Raw genomic sequence first — 27,410 nt, 5'->3', positions numbered from 1 at the left:
TGGGGCAGACGAAGCGCCAAGCCTTTAGGCTGCAAAAATGGAACGGAAATGTCAACTAAGCCCACTGCTGGGGACGCTGGCTCTTCCGGTTGGTGAGGCCTTGGCAAGTGTGGCGGTCTCCGCTTCCTCTCAGCCTGCCTTCCTCTGGAGCCTCCCAGACTCAGAGCGAGAGGGCTGCTGCGGGTGAAGCCCCCGCCCAGGACAGTCACTAATAAGCACAGCCAGCCCTGGTATTGGCCTTTGTGCTCATCCCAGTGCCAATTCCCGGGGAGAGCGAGCCCCAGGTGACTTAGCAACTTCCCCGTTCCCTCCTCTTCAGCGTTCCTGAAACACCAACGCAAACCTTGGTCAGGGAGAGTTCACAGCAGGCCCGATCTAAGGGCATGTGTCAGAGACGCTCTGCACCACGGGACCATGGAACGCGGCGGCTGATGGCAGGCGTCACAGAGCACAGGGAACACAGTCCAGGCGCAGCCTCGGGGCTCCCCGTCCCTTCCCACTTGGCTGAGCCACAGGAATTGTTTACGCCCCCGTGTGTATTTTATTATGACACAAACAACTGATTTAGCACAGGGCATTCAGACAACACAGAAAAGTAGGAAGAAGAACTAAAAACCAAACCACCCCACTGTTCAAGTCAACCCGTGTGAATGCCGGTGTTCTCTGCCAGCCCCTCCTCTCACGGGAGGCACACGGGCTCAGCGCCGGGGACATCTGCCCGCTGCTCCCCACGTCCTCACTCAGCACAGCGCGTTTCTCCCCAGTCAAGGGTCCTTCTCGCAGCTTTTAATTGGCTGGAGGTGCTCGACCAGCAGAACAGGCCTGAGCGTCTCTTCCCTGAAAGGAGGCTGTTCGGGTCACACACCAGCGCCTTCGGCAGCAGGTGCTCACAGGTCAACCGTCCCCTTCGCTTTGAACTTCTTCGCAGACCGCTCACTTGATCGAAGCTGGAATTTGCTCCCGTAAATGTAGGAAATGAAGCCATCGATTTCCACAGTGAACACACAGTTTAGCTTGGGGATAACTGAACAAAAGCGGGAGAAAAAGATGAGAGAGAAAAAGACGAGGAAGGAAACCCTGGCAGTTGAGCTCACTTTCACGCAGAATATTATTCCTCAGATGTCTGTAACAGAAAATAAGCTGACAAGAAACAGGGGCCACAAAGGGGCCAGCGCAGGACCGCAGGCTGACTCTGCCGGGAGGCCAGTTCGATACCACTCGACGCCTGAATTTCAGGGTCAGAGGCTATGAACCAAACTCCCAGGAAAGTGCTAGAACGACTGTCCCACATAACCGTCAGGTGGACTCACAGCTCTGTGCTCAGTGGGGACACGTAGACACCACTTTCTGAGGTTTGAAATGAGAGCAGAATATACAGGGAAATGGGTGGAAGCAACAGGAAAAACCAAGCTTAAAAATGAAAGGAGCAAACCCTTCCGCTGTGCTTCTGCAGTCTCTGGATGCGTGTGCGAGGCAGGGGTGTGGGAACCTGGCAGCTGGCAGCCCAGCTCGGCTCTCCAGAGTGCATCGAGCCGACGACGAGCCTGCACTGGCTTCCCCTGAAGCTGAGGGCTCCCCCACAAGGGCGAGGATCTTGGGACTCAGGGACAGGCACGACCGTAGCTTCCTTGCTGCTGTCTGTTCAGCGACATTCCTCTGGGCAGGTGGAGGGTCTGGGCTCAGCAGGCAGCCCTGCCTTCCCTGGCTATATGGGGCCGTGGGCAGCTGGGGGCAGGGTGGGTCTCTGCAGGCTCAGGCTGTAGGTCAGCAGGAGCCTGTAATCTGTGCGGACATGAGAGGCCAAGGTGAACCCTCAGAGCCGGGAGGCCACGGGCCCGTGTCCTGGGAGACACAGTGACGTACCTTTTAGGCGGTCTTCTTTGGTGATGATTTTGAAAACGTGCTTTGTCTCCTGGAGAAGGATTCCTGTGACACCCACATAGGAGGGGCACTTGGATTTGGTGACTGTAGAGGAAAGGGGAAGCTCAAGGCTCAGGCCTCTGTGGTACCAGGGGCCCGCCTGTGGGGCCAGGGCTCTCGTCCCACCCTCACGCCCGTGGAGGGCGAGAGCACCAGAGGGGCAGGCCAGGCGGAGGGCCTCAGCTAGGCAGGGCCGCCTGCACGGGAAGCCAGGCTTCCCAGCCCCTGCCGCGGCTCTGCTGCCTCCGGGCGCTCTGACAAGGGGGCCTCTGGAGGGCCTGCAGCCCTGGGCCTGGGCAGGACTCTGGAGCCAAGGGGGTACATGTGTGTCCAGCACCACCAAGACCCCCAGTCAGGCGGCTCACTCACAGGATCTGAAGCAATACCCATCCAGCACGGTCTCCCCATAACCTCCCGGACTGTGGCCAGGGCGCATCCTGCCTGATGGTGCGCGGCAGCAAGATGGCAGCAGGTCCCTCCACCCTTGCCTACCCTGAGCTGGCCCCAGCACAGGCAGCAGACATTTGCTGAGCACCGCCTGTGCCTGGCACTGTCCTGGGTAGGCGCTGGGCACAGCGGGGGACAAGACAGTCCTGGGCCTGCTCTCACAGAGCTGATGTCCTAATGCGGAAGGGATGATGCGTGCCTAACCAGACAGTTCTACTTCCTGATAGTGGTGAGTGCTCTGGGGTAATGAGTACGGGGGTCACCTTTAGCAATGGTAGACACTCAGGGGAAGCATATGAGGCCTAGGGACCTGAACAATGAGTCAGTTTGTAAACACACAAAACGTTCTGGGCAGAGTGAAGGAGCAAGCGCAAAGGCCTCCTGGTGTGTGAGCAGAAAGCAGGCCAGCGTGCTTAGAGCTGGCGCCCAGGGAAGTCCGAGAGGCCCTTTGGACCACAGGAAGGAGGCAGAGGGCACAGAAGATGATTTTTATCACAAAACCTTCGCTCTGGCCGCCTGGTCACAGGAGGAACAGTGTGTCGGCAGGGAGAGAGTCTGGCGGCTTCTGCAGTAACCCAGGGGAGACGGTGGCAGTTTAGACGTGGAGTTAGGGCGTGCTGATGGATCGGAGGGGAGATCAGGAAGAAATGGGGATGCTCCAAGGTTTGTGGCCTGCACAACCAGGGTGAACAGTGGTACTAGGAACTGAGATGGGGAAGACCGGGAAGGGTGACATGACGAGAGGCCTGGAGCTCGGTCTGGACAGGAAAGTCTGAGGCCTACCGGATGGTGGGTGGCCATGTCCAGTGGACAGCCGGGTGACTGCAGGAGTTCTAGGGGAAGGTGTGCGCTGGAGATGACACCTTGGGAGCTGTCAGTCCTCAGCTGACCTTTAAAACCACGGGATTGGATGGAAGGGACTTTCTGCTCACGATTCCGGGCCATGGGTGAGTGCCCGCAGCTGCTGTGCCCTCTGGGACACTAGCAGGGGTCCCTGTGCGGGGAAGGTACACAGAGACCAGTTAGAGCACCCCACAAGCGGCCAGAACTGGCTAAGATAGCCACAGTCACCTCCAACCCTACGTGCTGGTGACCTGAGGATGTCCACGTGGCAAGGACGGTGTCTAACGGAGACACAGCACCACGCTGCCCCTGAGTGATGGCTTGGGAGGCAGCATGTGCTCGCGGGCAACTCACCTGAAACAATGGCGCCGTGAAGATCTGCCTTTAACAGCTTGGCCTGAATCAGCTGTGGCTGCCTGCAAGGTAAACACAAGCCCTTACTGTGCACCACCACACAGTGTTCTGGAAGACACACATGGGTCTACAAAGTTCTGCAGCCAGGCAAGGCAGGCCGTGGGCTCCTGAGGCTGCACTTACAGATCCTTAGACTCAGGTTCTGTCCCAAAGGGCAAGGCTTTGGAACTGCCACTCACGTGTCTGGCTTGAGACCATTGCACAGGTCCCGGATGTACTGTTTCCAGAGTTCGTGGAGAGGGAGAAAAAGACTATACCTGTGTCAAAGTCAGAAAGAGGTAGAAAATTAGACACTGTGAGCTTGGCTTGATGCCAATGCCCATGACCTGGGGTCACTGGGGACTGGGGGCCACCCAGTTCTATTGTGGGTAACAAATCCATTACTTTCCCCGTCCAAACCTCAGCTTTCTCACTGGCTGAGCCCTCTTGAGGCTAAGTGTCTGCTAACGAGAAAAGGGAAGTGCTGCCTTTCTCTGACCTTTCATCCTTCCTGCCGGCAAGATGCAGCCATGAGAGCTGGAGCTCAAGCAGACATCTTAGACCAGGAGGCAACATCTAAAGATGATGGAGCAGCAAGGTTGCACCCAGGGCCATACTGCCTGGGCCTCTGATGGCTGTGGAACTGCCTGCCACACCAGCCCAGGATTGTGTTCACTGGACGTCTGCTCATCTTCATGTCTAAGCCATTGTTATTTTGAGGTTTTCTGTTACAGGAGGCTGAACTTGGTAAGCCCTCAGTGAACAGGAGTTGCGACTGTCATACAGGTCCCTGTGTAAGGTAACAGGTCTGTCTAGAAGGTGAGTGAGGACCCCCGAGGCTTTCCACTGGAGCCATTACCACTTGTCCTGGCGCCTCGTAGGGAATCCATTTACCAACACAGCTGTTGGCTAGAGAAATGAGGACCTCAAGCTCACAGCCCCCGGGGACTCTCCCGGCGGGGCCACCAGTGAGGCAAGCCTGGCCAGGCGCTGCTTTCGTGAGGGGGCCACGGACCAAGGGACAGGCTCTACTCTCCTGGTGGGATGTGCAGGCTGCTTGGCTACAGATCTTGAAGCGAAAGTCGACAAACAGCCCTAAGACAGGCAAATGCAGAACTGCGGCCAAGGAGAGAGGGAGTGGCAGGCAGGGAGGAACAAGTCCTCCCACAGTGGGGCGTCGCTCTCAGAAACTTCCCAAACACGTGGGCAGCATGTTCTCTGGCAACAGATCCCCAGAGGGTCATTCTGTCCAGTGCTGCTAAAAGCTACAAACAGATACACATTAAAAATACCAGTTCCCCTTTTACTAAGAAAGCTGAAAGACAAACAGCCTGTTACCACAGGCAATGGACTCACGGATGGCCCGGGTCTTAGAAGCCAATGCTAGCACAGACACCAGTCAGCCCCGCCAGGCTTGCTGTTAAGAGCCCAACCCAACAGTCTGCATTGGTGAGGGTGGGCTGCCCCCTGGTGGCAGAAGTGGGAGCGGCTCCCCCAACCCACATCCAGACAGGAGGATGCTGCTGCGGGGCAGGCAGCAGGACAGGCCTGGCGTACCTCTGCTGCTCTGGTTTGATGTCAAAGAGCCGCAGCGCCCTCCTCTGCCTGGCAGAGAGGCCTCTGGACTTCCTCTTCCTCTCCTTCCGCTTGCGGCGAGTGAAGTACTCCAGAACCACGGCCTTGCGCTGCAGCTGGTCCTCGCGGGCCTGCTGGCTCATGCGGGGCGTGCTGCGCTTCAGGAAGGCCCTCACGAAGGCCTCGGCCCGCTGGGCTCCCAGATGCTGTGCGGGGACAGGGCGGCATGGCGCTCACTGCTCTGGCTGGGGCAGCCTGGGACCGCAGGCCTGCTCACACACTGCTGCGATGGGCTGCCCTCGCTGACCCTCCATCCATCCCTCGAGGCTCACACAGCCTCTCATCGGCTGAGTGTTCACTGGAGAGCCATCCAGATGTGCAAGTCACATTCAAATGCCAATTCATGACTGCCACCCAGAGCAGCCGCGCAAACTCTGCCTTCCTTCCCTGCTTCTCTGAGGTTCCTCTGATGAGGATTAAAAAAACCCTCATTATCTTTGGAAGAAAAGACTTCTCTCATCCTTGGAAGGGAGGAAAGCTTGACAAATGTATGACAAGGATATTTAATCAGTCGTGACCATCTGAAGACAAGCTCAGAGTAGAACCAAGCTATAGCCTGAAAGAAATGATCCCAGCACTAGGGAAAGTGGCAAACCCAGCGAGCCCCAGGCTATGCCGAGCCTCGGGGGAGGGAGTTTGACACTGCAGCCACGGGGCAATCCTCTTCACTTGGGTCTCCAGCCCTGTGGACGCAGCGTGGCTCCTCTCCAAGTCTGTTTCCACATCCCTCGGGGAAAGGAACTGTCACTGCATCTTGGCCCCCCACGCTCACTCTCTCCCACACAGAGCACAGTGTCGCGTGGCTGTGACTGAGCACAGGCTCTGGGAGAGGACTTCTGGGCACAGCCACTCTCATAACTGTGTGTAATTCCTGAAAGGACTCCAAGCATCACTGCCTCTCAAGTTGGAATTCCACCACTTTATTCCTCACCGGGGTGCCTCTGCCCTCTGGCCTGCCACAGCTGGGGAGCACTGTCTACTGACACCCTGCCTCTCAGCTGGGCCCTTTCCTGGACCCTTGGTGCACTAACCAAGCTGAAGACACCTTGAGGCTAGTCTGTCAATGGTGATCAAGCTCTCCCTTCATGGGGAGGGGTGTAGGGAAAGGAAGATGTGAGGCACAGAATCTTCAAGGGAGCTCACAGTAAGGTAAGGAGCCTTCAGATGCTAACTAAACAGTCATTATTGTCATTATTATTACCCTGAGAGAACAATTACTTAATTCTTTTGAATACCTAAGTGGCCCCTCTTTCATGGAGAAGCCAAATAAAGGTAAATTGGTCTTTTAAAATTTTGATTTCAAGGTGATCTCTCCTTCCAGTGAGTCCCCAGTGGAGCTTCCGCCAAACTGACACAGCAGGTCTGCAGCATCCACCTATGACCCAGAAACTCCAGCCAGGAAACGCGATCTGCCCGCCCTCTTCAGGAGTGGAGGGGGCACAGTGACAAGGTCAAATAATGCTGCCTACCAGACTGGTTTCAGGGGGCATAGCCTGGTGTCCCCTACACAGTGGGAGATGACACAGATCAAGAAGTCCCAGATAACCAAACCAGACTCTGGCAGAATGGAGGCCAGCACACAGAAACAGCCCATCAGAACAGCAGACCTTGACAAGAGCCTAGCACATCTACTGGGAAGATGAGAAGACAGACATAGGAAACGACGTCCAAGGCAGCACTAAAGGCTTCACAGCCACCGAGCCATCTCTGTCGTCACCTGTCGCTCCCAGACCTCCTGCCAAGCACTGTACCTGAACATCCAACTCCTTTGCCTCTTTCTGAGAAAACGCATGGTAGATCACACCTGCAGGATTAAAAAAGCAAACAAAATGATCAATTCCTGTTGGGTATAAGACCCAAGACTTTTCTGACTATGAAAATAACTGCTTATTCAGAGACAGGAGAAGAGCCGGTGGTACAAAGGGCACAGCTTTAAAGCTTTCCTGGACGTCTCTTATCCTGCCCTCCGAGAAGTTCCAAGGGGGTGCTTTAAAATAGTGCTTCTCAAACTTCAATGTGTGCCAGACTCTCGGAGAGCTTAGTAAAATGTGGAGTCTTGAGCCCCACTCCCAGATCCTGTTTCTAACGAGCTCTCAGATGCTACTGCAGGTCAGCGGAGCACGCTTGGAGTCACACTGGTTTCAATACCACAGGTTACGAGCTTGAGTTCTGTAAGCCTAATGATGTAACTCACTTAAAAGTTATGTGATAGAGCTTTCTGGGATGCAGATGATTGGAAATATTACGTTTTGTTAATTGTAAGATGTTTAAAAAAGATTTTTCATGTTTTAATATCTATGAGATTGGGGTGTATCACACAACTGACGCGCTGCGTCCACAGGGCTGGAGACCCAAGTGAAGAGGATTGCCCCGTGGCTGCAGTGTCAAAATCCCTCCCCTGAGGCTCGGCCTAAACTGATCAAATACAATATGTCATTCCTCAAACTCAAAATGATCAATGTGGTTTCAACCTTAAAAACTTCCACACTGGACTGGCTCCATGGCCGAGTGGTTAAGTTCATGCGCTCTGCTTTGGCGGCCCAGGGTTTCCCCCGTTCAGATCCTGGGCGTGGACATGGCACGGCTCATCAGGCCACACTGAGGTGGCGTCCCACGTAGCACAACCAGAGGCACTCACAACTAGAATCTACAACTATGTACTGGGGGACTTTGGGAATAATAATAATAATAAAAAAGGTTGGCAACAATTGTTAGCTCAGGTGCCAATCTTAAAAAAAAAAAAGCTTCCACATTCCTGTTTCTTATTTAATTCGTCTGAAGAAGAAAACCATTGCACTGGAGACAGAGCATAGGTGTGAACAGAATAAAAATGAGACAGAGGCCTGATTTAGGGGCCAAAAGACTAGAAATTTGGTTCACACTACATTTTATAAATTCCTGCCCAGCTCCCTTGTGCTTCCTTGAGTACACCTGAACAAGCAAACCAAAGTGGTTACAAGTTCTAAATACAGAGTCTGGTTCTCCCTCAAGTGGAAGATGGGGATTAAAACCTGTTTGCAGAGGGCAACTTGCAGGGCCTGGAACCCCAGGAATGACTGCTTCACTGTCACAGGTGCCTAGCGTTAGACTTGGAAGTCTTTTCTGTAACAAAACACATCTAATGGTTACTGAGCACTCATTACCTACCATGCACCTGATTAAAAGCTACACGTATTTTATCTCATTATACTTTCTGAACAATCCTTTAAAGGAGTTATTATTCCTATAATGCATATAAGCAAAGTGAAGTTCAGATACGCTGAAACAGCTGATCACATCGGAGTGGCAGAGGGGGAACTCGAAATCTTGACCTAAAGCCTAGTTTTAACGGTGTCTACACCCCTCTGCCTGGAACTGCCCAGTGTGCCTGCTTCCCTCCTTAGCACATGTCTCTTCCGCTCAACTCCCAAAGCATTGGGTTACCAGTGTCATTCCCCAGCGGGCTCCCCGCGCTTTACACCAGACGAGGGTCGTTACGAACAGCAGGCTGGGCAGGCACCATAATCAGAACCTCACAGAAGGGGAAACCAGGTCGGGAGGAGCAGGGCCCCGACCACGGTCACCCAGGGAGGCAGCGGCCAAGCTCGGCCGAAGCCTTGGGCCCTCCTCCAGCACCCCCCACCAGTGAGCAGCCCCCCGAGAAAACCCTCGGCTCGGACATCGGCCTCCGACTCAGAGACTGAGCCAGGCCAACCAGGACGCTGGGCTCAGCCTCACTTATTCAAGGAAGAACAACTCCTATGGCAGGACGTTCGGACTCCGCAGCGCCCTTTCACCCGCCGCCCGGAGTCCCCGACCCTTCACATCCCGTCCCTCTCCGACTTCGTGGCCCTCAACCCCGCTTACTCTGCATTCTCAAGCCGCTTCCGGTGCGCTCTGATGACGTCTCCTTCAGGAGTCGCTCGCCCTATACCTCGCTCCACCGTCTTCCGCAGCCTCGACTACCACAGCCTCTCTCGTCGGTCTGTGGTGGGGAGGTTCCTGGAGCCCGAGGCCGCACGGCACGCTAACCCGATAGCAGACGCGACCCAACTTGCAGCTGGGGGCCCGAGCGCGCGGAGCTGTTAGACGGCGCCCCCCCATGACGTCACCGACGCGCGCCGCCCCAGGCTGGCGCATGCGCATGGAGTGGACTCCGCCAGCCGGCGTGGCGCGGCGGTCGCAGGGCTGCGCGGTCCTTCAGCCTGCGTGTGTTGCAGGCGGGGAGAGGCGGAAGCCGAAGGACGGGCGCGGGCGTGTGGGAGGCTTGGGAAGGCCTGCAGCGGGGCGAGGCGAGCCGACTCGGAGAGACGCGAGGGCGGCCGGGACGGTGGTGGTGGCGGGAGTAGGGTGCAGGTCCCTCGTCTGTGTTCCCGGGGGCGGCGAGGCCCTGGCGCTGGGGTGGAGGCCGGGCTTGTCGCTCGTCTGCGCCGCCGACTCGCTGTGTGGCCGCGCTGAAGGCCCTGCCCGGCCCTGGGCCCCGCTTCCCATCTGCTGTGAGTGGGCTTGGTTTTCTTAAGACCCAGAATGTTCGTTTCTGTCAGAGATAAAGGCACGGACTTGATTCTCCCTGCTGTGGGCGGGGCCAGGCCGGTGTGGCTGCCGGCCGGAGCCCGCGGATGCGCGCGCCCGCCAGCCACCGGGGGCCGGCCTGGGCAGGCTGCCGCGGGGAGCGGGCCCCCGCGCTCTTTCTCAGGGACCCGGAGCTGGGTCTGCAGGTCCTAGTTGAGAAGCATTGGTTTAAGTTTGCTTGCGTGGTGACCTTGAGCCATTTCGATTTGGGACGGGAGGCTGCAGGCCCTGAACTTGAGTGGCTGTGGGGTGGCATGCCCGGGTGAGCCTGAGGCCTTCACGGTGTGTGTGAATTACCATCAAAATGGAAGCGCAGCGTTTAACGCCGTGTGTGGCACTTGCAGATGCCGGAGCGTAGTTAGGAGTCTCTGGGACTGAGTTTGAGAAACTGCTCCCGGGGATCCACCATGTGAGCTACCAGGTGTGAATTTTTTAAATGGCTGCGTGAGACAGCAGGACACGGGAAGAACCGAATTCAGGGCTGTAGACCGGGGGCCCTTTGGAGCAGGACCTGGTGATTGCGGAGAGAGGGGAGGAGGCAGACTGTCTGAGAGCTGCTCTCCTAGGTTGTCAGCTAGGACCACCTCAGCTCCCTTAGCTCCCGGTTGACCCTAACTCGAGGGGCCGGGGCGGTGGGGGGGGATGCCTGCCCATCTGCCCAAGAATTCCCTGATAGGGGGCGGGGGGCGCTCCCAAGCTGCAGTTACTCCTAGTTCCCTGATCATTAACATCTTTGTAAAAAGCAAACAAGCCACTTTATTATCCTCGTTATTATTGTCTATGTATGCAGAGAGATACCTGTCCCTGTAGGTGTCGGTATTAGTGTGATGGTTGCTTATAATAGCAAAAAATTGGGAACAACTTGATATTTGACAGCGATGGATTAAATAGCTGAAGTATGTGCTAATTAATTAGGTTAATTAAATGCATTACAATCACAGGGTAAACTTCAAAAGTTCAACTTCCTTGGCTTCATCCCTGAAGATTCTTATTTTGTAAGTGGGTGCCAAGAATCTGTATTTTAAAAAAGTGTTCCCAGGTGATTTTGTCTAGTAATTATGTTTGAGAACTATCGTGGGGTACACTTATATAATGTATATAATGGAATACCGTGTAGCCATTAAACAGATCACATACAATTTTTAAAAAGGTTACAAAATGTTAACAAATAAAACCAAATAAATACACAAAAAGGATTGGAAAGATGATTTTTTTTTCTTTTTGTCTATTTTCTAAATTTTATTCAGTGAAAGTAAGGCTATCCTAAAATATTTTCCTTTTTTATAGCTATCAGTGACAAACTTTGCAACGTGGATGTGTGTTTTCCCACTAGTGACTGGAAGTTCCACGGGAAGTCAAGGTATGGTGGCGGCGTTGCAGATGACTCCCTCCACCCCCGAGCACCTTATGACAAACTCCAAATACACAGAAAAAGGGAAGGAATGCTGCGGCGAACCCCTGGATGCTTTTAGGTTGGCCACTTAACATTTTGCTCTAGTCGTACAGGTTTCTTTTGACTGCTGCTTTAAGACAGGCCAGCTGTTAGGGGAGCACGCAAGGGAAGTTTCATAGAGGACCGCGGAAAGATTGAGCCTCCACTATGAAGTGCATATCTGAAAATTAGCACCCTCCTCCTAAGTAAACAACCAAATCTGCAGAAACCATTCACCTAGTAGCCTCTGACAGTACAGTGGAAACATATTTTTCCTATACCCTTTTCCTCCACATTTGGATTAAAGAAAAACATGGTTTCTAGTAGATTTCCTGCCATTCCTTTAAGTTTAAGAAAAGGTAATGATCCTGAAGAAATGCCAGCGTGCCTGCAATGAGGACGTGGAAGGCTTTGTTTTCAGTAGAAGTTGTAAGCCTCCAAGATAAAAAAAGTCAGTCTATTATTTTATGTATTACACACATCCATACACATATACACATAGGGCTGTGTGTATATATATATGTAGATAGAGGATGTTTTCTTCTGTTTCTTTTAAATGATTCTATCTGGTGCATTTGAGAGCGATGAGGCCGGTGCTGCTTTTCTACAACAGGAAAGCCTTGTCTGGAACGTGGGGTTGACAACAGGACCTGCTTCCCAGGGGGGCTTGGAGCTCTCAGTGTGACGAGGCCCAGGTTAAAACGGGGCCTGCCACAGGCAGCACGGTGTGAGAGATGAGACCCATCGTCTGCACCCTTGCAGAGCCGGCGCAGTCCCTGAGGCTCAAGATTGTGAACTTCCATGGCCTTGCTTTGCCCTTGATCCGTACGCTGGTCCAGACGTGTACTGGGAGGGGAACCGGGAGTGGTGGTGGTGGGGTCCCTGCACACAGTTGCCCCAGCAGTTGTACCTCAGGCTTACGAGTGCAACAGGAAACTGTCCACTCACACTGAAGACTAGACAGGGAGGTGCCAGGGCTGACACTGGCCGTTCCCACTGGGCAAGCCCTCTCCTGCTGGGTGAGTGGGTGCTCTGGCGACAAGAATCAAAGCACTTGTGCTTACGGGAGGACGACATGTCAGTCCCCCTGGTGAAGAGGCTTCGCTGTGCTCTAAGTCCATTTAAGACCCATCATTTGGAATTCCAAACAGCAGAGACTTAACCCTTGGCACGTGTGGCCAAATAGCAGCTTCTGAAATCTAGGTTTCTCAGTCTTTCAACCTCCAAATATCGCTGTTCAAGGTTACCTCGATTCCACACGTCTAAAATACAACTACCTAGATTCTTCCAGTTCCCTGAAGAAGCTTCCCTCTGAGCTGGGGCCGCTGTGGAGAGCTGGGTTCGGGTTTTCATGGCAGTGTCTGAACAGGGGGCTCTGCAGGTCCTCAGAGATCTCCTCCCTGCATTGATGGTGCTTGAGGCCCTCGGAGCGTTTGCCGGGAAGTCCCTGCAGGCCGCACGCCCCGTGTGCACGCAGCTCGCGCTTCCCCATCGCCTGTTCTGGCCTGCGCTCAGCTTTGGGGAAGCAGTCGTTGGCTCCAAGCCTAAGAGCTGTGTGTTTACATATGTGTGAGTCCATTCTGGTCCAAAGTACGGGAAAGTGAGGGGGAGAAGGAGCTGATAGAAAATCAGCCCGCGCTGGACCTGGGACAGGGCTGGAAAGCAAAGAGACCTGGTGTGTGGAGTTTGAACCCCAAAGCCCTGCCAGAGGTAGGGCCAGGCTTCCCCTTCAGGATGCTCAAAGCCAGAGGGGAGCTGAGGCTGTTTAGAGATCTGATTCAGTGAAGAGGCCAGGCCCTCAGCCCGGCTGCCTGACAGGAAAGGGGGCCCTCCTGGGAGGTGGGCAGACCTTTTGGCTTCCCCAGTCTCTTCTGTTCTTTAATACCCAACATCCAGCTTAAAACTTAACAAACAGTATATAAGACATTCAAAGAAGCAGGAACTGTGACCCACAATCAGGAGAAAAGAATGGTCACTGGAACACACCATAGATGGCCCCGGGGTTTGAATGGGAAGAGAAGGCGTTCAAAATGTTATAAATACAGCAAGTAACTTAGAGGAAAGGAGGGACAAAATGGATGAAAAGATGAGGAATTTCAGCAGAGGCTTGGAAAATTATAGAGCCTTCCAGTGTTCCTCGTGATGGCAGGTGCCTGCGTGTTCAAATGTCCCTCCTGAGACCTCACACACCCTTCCTTTTTGATCATCTGAGAGACAAATGTTTATCTCCTACAAGCCCCGAGGCCTCTCTGGGGCCCCCTGTCTTGCTTGTCAAGCGAAGGTCACCCTGGGGACTGTTCCTGGCCCCCTTGCAGCTCCTGTGCTGCCCGGTGCTGGAAGGGTCAGGTCCCAGGAAAGGTTCTCTGTGCACCAGGTCCTGAGAGCCACTTCACGTGGCCGGGACTCCTCTGAGGGGCCTCGGGCATCTGAAGGGCTGGGGCGTGGAGGTGGCCAGCTGGAGAATGGCTCCAGGTCCAGGCTGCACTCTGCACCGTTCTCCATCTTGGTGCCACGTGAGCCCTTGTCAGTGAGGCTCCATCCCTGCCCGTCAGTTTGGTGACAAGGAGGCCTGGCCGCAATTTACCTGCAGTGCTGGTCTGCAGAGCAGTTGGGGCCTGGGGAGGGGCAGCAGCCCCCTTGTGAGCTTGGAGCAGCTCCTCTATTTTGGGTCTTTGGACTCAGCGGGGCCCCCAGGAGCTTTGAGTGTATCAACAGAGGATGCAGCCCCAACACGCCCTGGAGGCCTGTTGATCTTTGCTTTTGGAGCAGTGACGGCTGTGAGGGAGGCCCCACACTCCCCCCATAGGAGTCAGGAGGAGGGCGTCAGCCACCTGATACGGGATAGGGTGGTGGGAGGATGTGAGGGGCGGGTGGCAGGAGGTGCCAATGTTGGGGCGTACTTCAGATTCTTGACAAAGGTCGAGTCAGCTGTAAAATCTGTTTTCCGATACAGTGAGGTTCCTTGATGTCTGAAGAAGAGCTGGATTTAATATTAATTTGGCCATTTGGACTATGAGAGGTTATCCTGGCATTTATTATTTATTGGCTTACATTTTGTTTCTGGGGAGGTCTTGGAACATAAAAGCTGCTCCCGGTTTGCAGCAGGATATCCTGGTTTGTCATGAGATGGCAGCCTAACACAAGGATTGATGTGGTGGCATGCAGCTTCTTCCCTGAGTCTTGGAGTTATTTCCCTTCAAGCCTGTCAAAAATCCCGTTTTACAGCCGCTACAAAGAATCGCAGCCCTTGGTGCTGGAAACCACGCACATCCAGGGGCCGGGGTTATTTCTCTATAAACAGTGTAACTTGATTTTGATCAACACCCTCCCCGCCAGAAGGGACGCTCACAGAGTCAGGTGGTTTAAGTAAGATAGAGGTTAAAAGGAGAGAGAAATTATGAGACCCTGGGGAAGAGGCATGATCGTCGATGACATTCAGAAATTGATGGCGCGTCAACAAGGTGGAAGGAGAGGAGGCGAGGAGCAGCTCCGCTGGCAGGATTCTCGGGGAGACTGGCCTGATAGGGATGGGGCAGCTCATGATGAGGGAGGGGTTTCCACTCCTGTCGGCTCTGTTTGTTTTTGGAGGTGCCCTTTTCCCGTGAAATGATTTTCTGCCCGGTGACCTTGTTACTACCATGGGGAGAGACACTCATGCCACAGAGTAAATGATACAGCGTTGGGCAGTGGTGTATAGACGTGAGCTCGTGAATTTCATTGTGACAAGTGTCCTTTTTTGTGTTTATAGAGGTAGAAACTGAGACAAAGGGAAATGAAGTTACTTGACAAAATGACCACCAATTAAGCTGTATTTATTTTTTTGACATCAGAGGCTCTCTGGTGATATTTACTCATGACGTCTGGGTTAGGAACCACATGACTGTAGTTTTCCCCTCTCCTCATCAGGGAGCAGGAAGTGCTTGTGGAGGAGAGGGCAGCAGCAGGGGTGAACTGCCCTTGTTATTACAGCGCTGCCTGTCAGAATCGCCGGCGTCCGCAGCACTTGAACATGAGGGCAAGCAGAGCGTTTGTGAAAGGCACGAATGGCTAAATGTCCACTGAGAGGCACAGAGAGGGGCCGCCTCATGCTTAGGCAGAAGAAATGGCCCCATAAAATGCCCCTGTCCCCTCCCTGCGACGGTGTAGTCACAGGCAAGCTCCTGCCCCGGAACCGCAGCGCCTGGAATGCCAGCGAGGAGAGTCATGCTTCCAGGGAGAGCAGTCGCTGTCTCCAGAGTCTTATTTTGAAATGCAAATACCCTGGCGAGGGTAATAAATACCCTGCCATGTGACAAGGTGAGCCAAGACTGAAGAGGCAGGAGGGGCTGAGGTGGGCTGGGGAGCTCCCAGAGGAGATGAACAGCGAGGAGACTTGGGGCGACAACACTCGTGGTTGATGTCACCCTTTTGCCTTCACAATGAAAACCTGGACTTGGAATTTCCTCGGATGTGGACAGAGGCCCGAGAGCCTGACTCTGCTCGGCTGGGTGTCACTGGGGAGAAGCAGATTGCTGTCTGTCTTTATTCCCCTCCCTCCCCTCCACTGAGGGTCTCCATAAACCGGTGTGCAAAGACTGCTGGAGGGGCTGGTATGGGGGCCCATGGTGCCAGCTGTTTCTGAAGAGTGGGCGCCTTGCTTCCCCAGCTGTGGCAGGTGCTCGGTTCTATTGGCCGAGGCTGGTAGCTGTATGAGGTGCCCGGCTTCCCCTCCCTCCCGGAGACACACCTGCTTCCCTTGAAAGCAGAGAGCACAAATCTTTCATTGTGCTTGAAAGGTTATCTGTTATTAATACAGAATTCCGAACAGAGAACCAGCCCTGAGGGATATGAGTGCTGCATGGGAGGAGGCACGTAAATTCGCTCTGATGCTGGGGAGGCCCTTCCTTTTTTTTTCCTTTTATTAGGTAATTGATCAGAAACATTGATCAGAAAAAATTATGCCTTGTTGACTGTATTCTTGGATGAAGATCAATGGCGTTAATTTTCAGTACATCAGTTCCCAAATGGGCACTAATGGAAGGGATGGAGTTGTATGATATGTCACTGAGCGGGACCCAGGACAACTGCATTCTCAAAGGGCGTCCGGGAGATTTGATTTCACCAACCTATTTAACAGATAATAAAGTGGGCAATCACACCTGGTAGAAAGACTCTGCAGACATAGGTTTAAAAGCTGTTCCCAGTCCTTTACTCCGAATGCTGTAGCGTGCTCCCTGAGCTGCCTTCCTGAGAGGGGAATGACACAGCAGAGCTTGGGGCGCCCCATGCCCCTTGTTCTCCAGGCGTGAGCCGCCTCCTTCCCCTCCAGCTTACCTTTCCTTTTCTACACCCCATATCTTGTCCTCAGTGGGAGAAAACTTTGAGTTGAAAGATGACAGTTGACTGTATCAGATATAGAGAAAGCCAGGAATAGTCTATCAGCAAAGGCTTCTAGGGTTTGCGTTTGAGTGTTGGCCTCTTGCCTTATTTTAATGTCATGGTTTTTTGTGTTTCTGTCTTCTTGAAGATGGACCTGAGTAATATTCGTCTTCATGAGAAATGCTGGTTGTGGTGTGTGGAAGGTGCAGAGTTTTTGGCTAGGAAGTGGATTGGAGAAGCATTGGCTCCCTGGCTTCTGGGAATCCCGAGGGTGGGAGCCTCTGCTGTGGAGCCGCTGTGTGGGCCTGTGGCAGACGAGGCCATGAAGAGGAGGAGATGCTGCCACGGAGGGGGCCAGCTGGAGTTCCGGACTCTTGTCCAGCCTGGCTGTTGCTCTGGAGGCTTTTCTGGGCCCAGGTGTTTGCTGAAGCTTCTGGCTTCTCAGACACTAAGCCAGGGCTGTTCCTCACCTGTGACAAGTCAGTCTTTACCGTGTCTGCCTGACATTGAATGGTAATGGAAGAATATGTTACAATTCTTGAGCGTGGGCGCCTTCGCATTTCCATTTTCCAACTGCTCATTTGATTCTAAACCACTTCAAGGGGGGTTTTCAGCAGAAATTGTTAGAATAACCACGTGTTATTTTTAGCGGGACCAGAAAGTCAAGAAATGGGGCTTAGATGAAATCAAAAGGGAATGTGGTCAGATGGTTGACCAGCTTGACCACCACAGTCCGCTGCGTGGTGAGAGAAGGGGTGAGGAGGGGTCCTGGTTCCTTGAGATTTAACAAATGGAAGACCAGCCACCACTCCAGATAGTGTTGCCGTTTCCCACCCAGTGACAGGAAGCTGACCTAGCTGCTGTCCGAGGTTCCCTCGGCTTGAGGACTTGAGGCTCCATGAGTACTGTAGGATAAATCAGTGGCTGCGAGTGTGTCCTGAGAGCTGTTGGGGTCAGGCCCCCAAGCTTCCTGCTGTCGACTGAACTGTGTCCCCCAGCTTCATATGCTGAAGCCCTAATCCCCAAGCTGAGGCCTTTGGGGATGTGCTTAGGTTTCGATGAGGCCTGAGGGTGCGCTCTTAGGATGGCGGTAATGCTCTTATAAGAAGAGACTAGAGAGCTCCTCCCTCTGTTTCGGCCATGGAGGACACAGGGAGAAAGCACCCATCTGCACGCAGAGCTCTCGCCAGGACCCAAGCATGCTGGCGCCCTGAGCTCAGAACTCCAGCCTCCAGAATGGTGAGAAGATAAATGTCTGTTGTGTAAGGTGCCCCGTCTGTGGTATTTGTTATGGCAGCCTGAATGGATGACGCTGCCCAAGGAGGTGCGGCCTACCTTGTCTGTGGGGGAAGTGGTGAGCGGGTCAGGTGCTCTCTGTTGTGGGGGCTGGGCAGCCTGGTGAAGCGTGCCGCAGCGGCCCTGGAGACCCGGGTGGCTCATGGCCACAGCACGTCTGCTGGGGTTCGGCACACCAGGGTCCTCCTCCTTCCTCTGTGTAGACTCTTACTTCACTCCTGCTGAGAAAAAAATGATCAGAGGAGTTTAACTTTTTCCTTAAGAGATTTCCGTATATCTTGGAAAAAAATATAAAACAACCCAATAAATAGCCCTTTATTGGAACACCCTCCTGTGCTCCCAGCGGCATTCTTCTCCAGCTGAAGACGTATGTGAATTTCCTGCTCCAGAACCAGCAGGATAAACCCTGGAATTCCGGGTCTCCTGTCAGACTGTGCTGGGCCTGGGATCGCACCCTACTGCACATAAACTAGTTAGCCTGCCACAGTTCCGTGGGTGCTGGCAGAAGGCACAAGGGGCCTGGCTCAGAGAGCAAGGACTCCATTCTCACAGCAGTAGCAGGGGCCAGAGACGCAGCATTTTCTTGTACTGGTTCAAAGCAGAGGGCCAGGTGACACCTGCACATGCAGCGGGCTGTGTTATGGGACAGGAACGCTCCTGGTCCCTGAGTTGTTATAAGGGGTGGTCAGTGTGCCTGCCCTTCGCTGCCGAGGGAGAGCACATCTGTCTCTCTCTTCCGTGGCTGTCCGCCATGAAATATCCTTGAAAGGTAGTCCAGAGCAAAGGCCTCTGCTCACAAGATGTGCAGAATGGGAGAGACCATGAGGAACTGTCTCCCGACATCTCCGTGACCTGTGTCCCACCTTATCTGTCATCACCCCTGCCTCACACTTTATGCTCAGTCATAGCAAACTGCTTGTCATCCCTGCCGCGTGGGCATTCACGATACGTCCGCAGCTCCAATTGTCCCTTCTTCCTTCCCAGCTGCTTTTCGCTCATCCTTTAACAGTCAGCTTGAGTGCTGCCGTCTCTGTGCTGGGTTAGAAGGCCCTCCCTGGCAGGCTTCCCTGTAAGACTGCCAACTCCTTGAGGAGGAGTAGAGGGCGTGGCCCATTTCTCCTGAATTAAGAGTCCTTCCTTGGTTCTCCAAGACTATATAGTCATGGCCACTCTAATGATTCCAGGTGAATTCAGATGTAAGTACGGCTAATTTTTCCATGCAAATACCTCCCCTAGCCAACTGCAAGCTCCCTGAGGACAGGGCCCTGCCGCGCATGCCTCGGCAGGGTGCAGGCAGGCAGTGGTACACGTTAATTCCTCATGGACCGGCGGGCTGTTCGAAGCCTGTGACTCGGCAGTGGCCATGCAGACGCATGCTGCTGAGCTGTGCTACAGTGAGGTCCTTTTGGGATATTGAGGTTGCCTGCTGGACGTAATTCCCTGAAATTGGCTGCATTGACTTGTGGACTCTTTTGTAAGTAGCTGTTGTCTCTGCAAGAAGCAGCCCCCGAATCATACCAGGTGTGTTGGGATCTGGGTTCTGATGTGTTCTGTTAATTGAAGCAACTGCATTTCTCATTCTGACCTACGGAGGGGACTTGCTGGGAGGGGGAGGCACCTCTGTGCTCACGAGGTCTCTCCCACACAGAGAGGCGGAAGTACAAGTTCCTCCAGCAAATGTTTACTGAGCATTGACAGTGCACGGGGAAATTATAGACGTAGAGAGGAAGGGGGCATTAATGAAAGCCTGGTCCCTGCCCTCTGGAAGCCTCCATCCAGCAGGGTGGGATCATGGCACTTAGTGAAGGCAAGTCATGCATGCAAGACAGATAACAAGGAGATGAGACTTCGCATGCGACTGGATGTGGAGCTACATCATTTATTACTGCATACCAAATTACCCCAAACTGAGTGGCTTAAAAGAACGTTTATTATCTTGTTTCTGTGAGTTAGAAATTTAAGAGTGGCTTAACTGAGGAGTTCTGGCTCAGGGCGTCTCATCTTGTAGCCCAGACATCAGCCAGGGCCTCAGTCCTCTGAAGGCTTGACTGAGGCTGGAGCATCTGTTCCTGAGAAAGGCCTGTCCACATGGCTGTGGGGCGGGGCCTTGGCTCCTCGCCACGTGTGCCTTTCCATTGGGCTCTTTGAATTTCTTCACAAAATGGCAGCTGGTCTCTCCCAGAGTCAACGATCCAAGAGAGAGCAAAGCAGAAGCTGCAGTATCTTTTATGACCTACCCTTCAAAGAATGCATCATTTCTGCAGTATTCCATTGATTGCATAGGCCAGTCCTACTCAGTGTGAAAGGGACAACAATACTAGGAGACAGGGATCATTGGGGAGCGTTTTGAAGGCTGGCTAGTGTAGGATTGTCTCCTGCTAGTAAAGGGACCCAGCAGTGGAGAACAGAGCCCCCGGATTCCCTGTGTCTGTCTTTATTCCTGAACAAACTGACAGCCTCTGCAGGGACTACTTCTGGAAGCTCTGCCTTGGGCCCCAGGCAGCGGGGAGAGCTCTGAGTCTGGCCCTGGAGAAGTTGCTGGTGCCTCCTCGTGAACACAGAGACGCCCCTGTTTCAGAGAGGTCTCCTGGCAGGGCGGCGGGGAAGCCATGCCCCCCACGTTCCTCCTGAGCTGGCTCCCAAGGGAGTACTCTCTCTTCTTCACTGTGCGCCTTTGGGGTGGAAGCTTCCTTCGCCCTCCGTCCAGGCTCTGGCTTGCCTCTCTCAAAAGGAAGCATTTGAATTGCTGACCCAGATTGGTCTCAGCTCAAGCAAGATGCATTTTCTCCCAGGGCCCAAGGCAGTCAGCCCCCAGATGAGGTTTATTTAATAAAAGAATTAGTTCCAGTTGAATTCTCGAGATGGAATTATGGGTTCATTTGAAGCAAAGTGGAAGGGGCAGCAAGCCCAAAGGTCGAGGAGAAGCTAATGGACGCTGTTTTCTGAGCATGCATGATGCACCATTTGAAAAATGCAATGTTTCCAGAATGACATTTTCATTTTCCATGCCTGTGGCTTGCTGTCACTCTCCTCCTCACACATACCCTACGAGGACTAAATTCTGTTTCAGATGCACATTTAGGCCATGGCTCCTTGTGTCTGTTTTCCATCCCCGGAGCAGACCTCCAGCACTGATGGCTTGGAGCGGGCCTCTTCAGAGCTCCTGTGGAGATCTAGCTGTTTCTGCCTCCTAGCATGCGCCCCACTCCTGAGAATCGCTCACCTGATCTTCACTCTCAGCCCGTGAGCATCCAGCGAAGGTGAGTCCATCCTGGGCTCACCCAGTCCCCATGGTCCCTCTGGCCCTGGTGATTGGTTCCAAATGAGCATATGACCGAGGCCAGGCTGGTCAGAACCAGGATTCAGCTCTGGAACTTTTGTTGAGCTTGTGGACTTGCTGCCATCAGCTTACCACCTTATGTAGCCACCTGTGCATCAGGCAACCTGGGAGACAGAGAAAAGAGGCCGGGCCTTGACACATCTGTGCTCTGGAGCCAGCTCTAGCCAAACCCAGCCATACAGGTTCTCTTTTTGCCTAAACCAGTTTGGATGCCATATTCTGTCCATACGATATGCTGCTGCTTTGTGGAAGTCAAGTGTCCCGCCGCTCCCACATGGAGCCTAGTGCCTGGGGTGCGGAAGCCGTGGGAATGGGTCTCTTAGTGTCTCGTACGTGTCCACCATTTGAGGGACCCAAGGCAGTCCAAACTGGCCTCGGCACCATGCACAGATGCCACCAGCTGGGGCTCAGGTCTCAGGATTGCAGGCTTGGGCTGGCAGAAATGAACCTGAGGCTTATGGTGGGGCTGTCGCAGTCTAGCTTGCTACCTGCTTGTGTCTCGTCAACCTCTCTTGGCGAACAGGGAGAGTGTACCTGCACTGCAGACTTGCTCTGTCTCTGATCTGAAGCCTTCTCTGCGTCGGTGCCCGTTCTTCTGGCCTGCTCGGAGCCAGACCCTTCCCCTCCCCACCTCCTGGGGTCTTGCTCTGTCAATTTTCTCAGGCTCTACCTGTCAATTGCCTTTTTCTCTTCAGACTATACACAGATTTCAGACGTGGACACTGAGCAGAAAGTGCCGCCACCATTTTGGTCCTGCCCTCCCTTCTAGCTACTAATCTCCTTCCCTTCTCAGCCAGGCTTCTTGAAAGTGTGGTCTGTACCCTTTTCTCCCATCTCACTCACTCCCCGCCACCTCAGTGTCTGGTAGAGGGGACCAGTTTGCAGTATTGGCATGAACAGTGGAACCAGCGCACACGGAGCCACAGCACGGTGTGCTCACGGCGTGGCTGGCATTGTGCCTGTGTGTGCCCTCCTGATGTTGATGCCCGGGGTCCCTGAGGTGTTGGACAGTGTGGAGCCGTCAGTTTCTTAGAACTCTGAAGCTGTGGGTTCCAATCCTCATTCTCTGAGGTGTTTCCTTCTACCTCTCCGCGTCTTGGTCTCCTGGTACCCCCCGCCCCTGCGGGTTTTGTCTTTTATGTGCTGGCCTTCTGCCACCAGCCCTCTCCAGCTTGCTCGCGGCTTTAGTTACCAGCTCTGTGCACTTGCTCCCAGATATTTATCTCTGGACCCAACCTCTCCCATGGCTGACCACTGTCTGCTAGCTATTCCGCAGGAATCTCAAATTCAAGATGTCTGGAACAGACTTCTGCCTCTGGCCATGACGGAACAGGAGGGCCTGGGTTTACCCTCCCATCACGAACAACTAAAAAACCAGACAAAATATATGTCACATCTGTTCTCAGGCAGTGAACGATGGGCAGCCAGGGTGGTGGCCACGAGAGACAGAGACAACTGGGGTGAGGCCTGGCTCATCTGAGCTTCCTGCCTGGAGCGAGTCTCCAGGGAGGAGGGTCCACACAGAGCCCCATGGCCTCCCTGCGACGGGGAGACCGAGTGGAGGATCTGGGGAGGCCAAGGCGGCTGGCATTGCAGGCAGACACCAGAGGAGGGAGAGCAGGAGAGCTCCCTGGAGGCCCGCAGGCCCACTCAAGCCTTCGGCCGAGTGCCTGTCAGTGCCTCGTGTGAGGGGACAAAGCTTGAGGCTGCTGAGAGAACCCCAGGGAAGGAGCAGAGAGAAGGGTCTCTGGAACTCACACGTTCCCAGTAGCTGAGTGGAGAAACCTTGTAATACACAGGGCATCAGGAAAATACTCAGTACCCACAACTTAGGTAAAATGGACACATTTCTTGAAAGACCCAAATGACCAAAGCTTACTCAAGAAAGAAGTAGATAACTCAAATAGCCCTGTATCTATTAAAGAAATTGAATTTCTAGTAAAAAATCTTCCTATAGGGTCCGGCCTGGTGGCATAGTGGTTAAGTTCGCGCCCTCTGCTTTGGCAGCAGAGGTTCTTGAAGGTTCCACAAGGTTCTTGGAGGTTCTCGATGGCATTGGATCTTGAAGTTTTGGATCCTGGACGCAGACGTAGCGCTGCTCATCAAGCCACGCTGTGGCAGCATCCCCCATAAAACAGAGGAAGATGGGCACAGATGTTAGCTCAGGCCAATCTTCCCCACAAAAACAAACAAACAGAAAAAAAACCCCCGAAACCTTCCTACAAAGAAAACTACAGCCTATGGTGGCTTTAGTGGGAAATTCTACTAATCATTTAAGGAAGAAATAATACCAATTATATCCAAACTCTTCTAGAAAATTGAAGATGAGGGAACACTTCCCAATTCATTCTCTGAGGCTAGTATTACCTTTAATGTCAAAACCAGAAAAAGACATTACAAGAAAAGAAGACTGCAAATTAAAATTTCTCATAAATATAGACGTGAAAATTTTTAACAAAATTTTAGCAAATTGGATCCAACAAAATACAAAGAATACATCGTGACCACTGGAGTTTATCCTAAGAATGCAAGAGTATTTTAATATTTGAAAATAAACCAATGTAGTTCATCTTTAACAGATAAAAAGGAAGGAAGATCTTATGATTATCTCAATAGGTGCAGACAAATTATTTGGCAAAATCCAATGTCCACTCATGATTAAAAATCCTCAGTAAAGTAGGGATAGAAATAATTTTCTCAACTTGATAAAAGGTTTCTATTCTCTAAGATGATACTTAATGGTGGAAGATGGAATACTTTTGCCATAACGTCAGTAATAGGACAGGGATGTCCACTCTTGCCACGTCTGTTCACTCCTCTGCTGGATGTGCTAGTTAGTGCAGTAAGGCATGAAAAGAACAGCATACAATTAGTAAAGGAATAAGCAAAACCATCTTGATTTGCTGACCGCATCTTCACCTATGTAGGAATCTACATAATCTTCGCCTAAGAAACCTACAAAAAAGCTACAGGACTTATAAATGAGTTTAGTGAGGTTGTAAGAAAAAGATCAATATGCACAAATACATTGTATTTCTATATACTAGCAACAATCATAAATTTAAATTTAAAATAATACAATTTACATTAGCATCAAACGTTTGAAATACCTAGAGATAAATTTGGCAGAAGATGTGCAAGTCCTATAGACTAAAACCTACACAACACTCTCTGCCAAGAGAAATGTTAAAAACTTAAATAAATGTGGAGAGATATACCATGTTCAGGGATCAGAAGACTCAGTATTGTTAAGATGTCAATTCTCTTCAACTTGATCTAAAGATTCAACATAATCCCAATCAAAATCCCAATCAAAATTTTCTGGAGAAAGTGACATGCTAATTTTAAAATTTATATGGAAGTGCAAAGGTCCTAGAAATAGCTAAAATAATTTTGAAAAGGAAAACAAAATTGGAAGACTGGCACAACCAGAAAGGGAGCAGATAAGTGGCTAACTGTGCTTGGGGTTTAATGGCCAGGCCTGGATTTGGCAAATCTTCCATCCAAGGCTCGAGTTACTTCATGTTACAGACTGAGTGTAAAGCCCGCCATGATCCTCTGGGGTCACTCTCATTAACCCTAGGGACCTATCCCCAAGCATCTATGTGCTTTCTGCTAACTGACTACACCTGCAACTTTCCGTGGGCTGATTTGGGGCATCAGAGCCTCCTCTCCTGCTTGTAGAGAATATGACGTTTTCTCACCCCGACAGCCCACAGACGCGACCAACTGCTGCGGGAGGAGAAAAGCCCAGCATCCTTGCTTTGAGGCAGGTCCAACTCTGAGGAATCATTTATGCTCTGGAGCCTCCACGGGCTCAGGCTGAGTCTGAGACTTCAGGCGAAATGGAATCAACGCCTGTTTGCCTTCTCTTTTCTCCATCCTGCTTCCTCCCTTCTCCCTTAGTGGCTTCTTCAGCAGCACTTTTTCAACAAATCAATTGCCCCTAAGAGAAGCAAGGGTGGCTGAGCACCCAGCGAGTCTCACAGCCCCTTATTTATCTAAGTTTTTCTTTTAGAGACTAAGTCTAGGCTTCCTTTCGCGAAGAGGCCTCCTCAGCTTGTCTCCATCGCTGAGTGGCTCTGTTGACCTATCTTCTTGCCCTCTCTAGGCTTGTTCTCCTGCAGCCAGGAACGAAGCCATGCGCATCTGTGCATCCCTGGTGTTCACACAGCCCAGGGCGGGCATCCAGTAACTGCCAGACACACTGTTTCTAAACTGCACATCTCTTCACGAGGATCTGCTGCAAGGCTGGCGTGAGCTGTGACCCAGGGGTCTTTGCTCTCTGCCACCTCCCTGATGTGGAGAGAGCTGAGATGTCCAAGCAGACGGCTAGAGAGGGAGGCTGGACCCTTGCTGCTGTCCTCAGGCCAGTTTCCCAACTCTGGGCTTTGCATGAGAAGTTGAGTCTTCCAGCCCCCCAGGCATTACAGCTCCCAAATTACACACTCTATTGCTCTGCAATTAAGCAATAATGCAATTAAAACGAACGCAGCAAAGATGATGATCTGTGGGGTCCGTTGATGAAAATGCTTCATTTAAATATTGAGCTCAGTGCAGAGAAAGAATAAACATTCATATCTCTATTTTTTTTATTACATAAAAAGGAATTGGTCTCGAAACAGTTGTGAGTTTTATGAGTCATCACTTCTGTTCAGCCCTCAGCTTTCTGCTGTGAGATGCACTGGAGGAATCTTTCTCTTGTGGTATCCACTTTGTTGTCTCCACCATGCAGTGGGGGTGGTTCTGCAGGCAGATCATGTCCCTTGCCACTTGTTTGGCCCCTCTGATGCTTTGCTATGACTTGTCTGGGGACCTGCTGACAGTTGCCTCGTACTTTCCACCCTCTTCCTTCTCCTAGGGCCGGGGAGCGGCTGCTGAGTCAGTTCAATGGAGGAGGGGCCATGGAAGCGGAGCTCCATCCCCGGAGCACAGGGTTTCCATGGCACGGCCCGAGGCTGGGTTTCCTGGCATTTTTTTGTCAAGTTGGGGAAAGTCAGCCCTGGAGGTTCCAGAATGACATGGCTCCTTGGCTCTGAAGTGTGACACAGCACAGCGAGTGCTCCACAGAGCACCATGTCCTGCGTTCTGAGATGGAGGCCTTCTTATCTTTTTGGTTAAAATGGTCTTTCCTATTTGAAATGGTGTAATAACGGAGTTCTTTCCTTGGTTTTCTCGCTCACTAAATTCAGTTTCCCAAATTGCTTTGTATTAGGTTGAACCATGGGAAATGGCTAATATTCAACTGTTTTGACCTATAAAAAGTGCTGTTATTTGATCTTTTTGACCAATAAAATGGCAGTTGCAGATGGTTCAGTCTACTAATTTTACTGATTCATGAGAAACCAAACCTCTGGAACCGAGTGGCATCGTGGGAAGACCCTCCTGCTGGGACCCGGGGGGTTCAGAGTTGAGCCTGGTTTCTATGCTTTTCGGCGACCGTGGTGACTCCCCTCGCCTGGACAGGGCTCAGCCCCTGGTCTGTGGAGTGGAACTCAGGACCCGTGTCCTCTGCGGCTCGTGGGGTCATGTGAGACGATGGGTATTACATTGCCTCTGAAATGCCAAAGTGCCATGTGCGGGTTGGGTTGTGGGCTGCCCGCCGGGTGACTTGTGTCTGGAATCATATCCTCCACTTGGGCGCTGGCAGCAAAGTGTTCCTTCTTCAACCCCCAGTTTTTATCTCTTTGGGTTGAAGACACTTGGGGACAAGCTCAGGGGAGTGGCCAAGGTAACCCGTGAGAGGCTAAATCTTCTATTTGCTGTGGCGACAGAACAATTGGGTTAAAAGTGCAAAAATCAATCTGTCAGTTACTTTGTCTCCAGAAGGTTATGCAACCAGTTTGGATCTTTTAAAGAAAGAAACTGACTTTTGAAAAAACCTGGAAATTCAGTTTTCTCTTTTCAGGGTGGCTTCGAGACCATGTTATTTATTAAATGTTTTGAAATTCTTAGAATAATATCAAAGAGGAAAAAAGTATCATTCTCCGACAAGATATTTCTAACTTGTAAACCTCATAAAGTGACTTTACTCAACATTCTACCTACGCAAAATCTCTGCTAACTACATTTTTGTAAAGGGCTTGACGCAGTGGTAAATGACGTTCCTATTATGGACGGGAAGGAGCTGCAAGATTCTCGGGTGACTCTAGGACCTCCAGGACAACGTACCTCAGTGTAGTTAGTCTGTGGAAA

General features: G+C 52.2%; 1 protein-coding gene and 1 long non-coding RNA gene across 9 annotated transcripts in view; one reads left to right on the top strand and one right to left on the bottom strand.

Annotated features, from left to right (window-relative positions):
- Positions 1 to 464: 464 nt before the first annotated feature.
- POP4 (POP4 homolog, ribonuclease P/MRP subunit) lies at positions 465 to 9,933 on the bottom strand. Of its 8 annotated transcripts, none has more exons than XM_070498278.1 (8): positions 8,956 to 9,095; positions 7,710 to 7,906; positions 6,990 to 7,042; positions 5,161 to 5,384; positions 3,804 to 3,881; positions 3,565 to 3,626; positions 1,864 to 1,965; positions 465 to 1,024 (listed from the first exon to the last, which is right to left on the bottom strand). In XM_070498278.1, exons 4-8 carry the CDS (start codon positions 5,319 to 5,321, stop codon positions 888 to 890), a joined length of 540 nt encoding a protein of 179 aa, XP_070354379.1. In that variant the 5' UTR covers positions 5,322 to 5,384; positions 6,990 to 7,042; positions 7,710 to 7,906; positions 8,956 to 9,095; the 3' UTR covers positions 465 to 887. The 8 variants fall into 8 exon arrangements, 6 of the variants coding, with proteins under 6 accessions (XP_070354379.1, XP_014702491.3, XP_070354378.1 ...); XR_011498379.1 differs by lacking the exon at positions 7,710 to 7,906 and adding an exon at positions 3,151 to 3,361 and having other exon boundaries at positions 525 to 1,024; positions 9,085 to 9,345; XM_014847005.3 differs by lacking the exon at positions 7,710 to 7,906 and having other exon boundaries at positions 9,085 to 9,933.
- Positions 9,574 to 27,410, top strand: part of LOC106834966 (uncharacterized) — a 30,094-nt gene continuing 12,257 nt past the window's right edge. Inside the window, exons 1-2 of the long non-coding RNA XR_011498381.1 lie at positions 9,574 to 9,713; positions 11,077 to 11,149. This is a non-coding gene — a long non-coding RNA (uncharacterized lncRNA). The remainder of the gene's footprint in view (positions 9,714 to 11,076; positions 11,150 to 27,410) is intronic.

Source organism: Equus asinus, chromosome 26 (assembly GCF_041296235.1).
Source record: "Equus asinus isolate D_3611 breed Donkey chromosome 26, EquAss-T2T_v2, whole genome shotgun sequence".
Lineage (NCBI taxonomy): Eukaryota > Metazoa > Chordata > Mammalia > Perissodactyla > Equidae > Equus > Equus asinus.
The sequence above is the reverse complement of the archived record's forward strand: the minus strand, read 5'-3'. Positions and strand labels throughout refer to the sequence as shown.

Coding starts and splice junctions, on each gene's coding strand:
- POP4 (XM_014847005.3), bottom strand. Junction 1,966..3,564: donor TCACGGCGCCATTGTTTCAG/GTGAGTTGCCCG, acceptor TTTCCTCTACAG/TCACCAAATCCAAGTGCCCC. Junction 1,025..1,863: donor CAAAGAAGACCGCCTAAAAG/GTACGTCACTGT, acceptor GCTTTTGTTCAG/TTATCCCCAAGCTAAACTGT.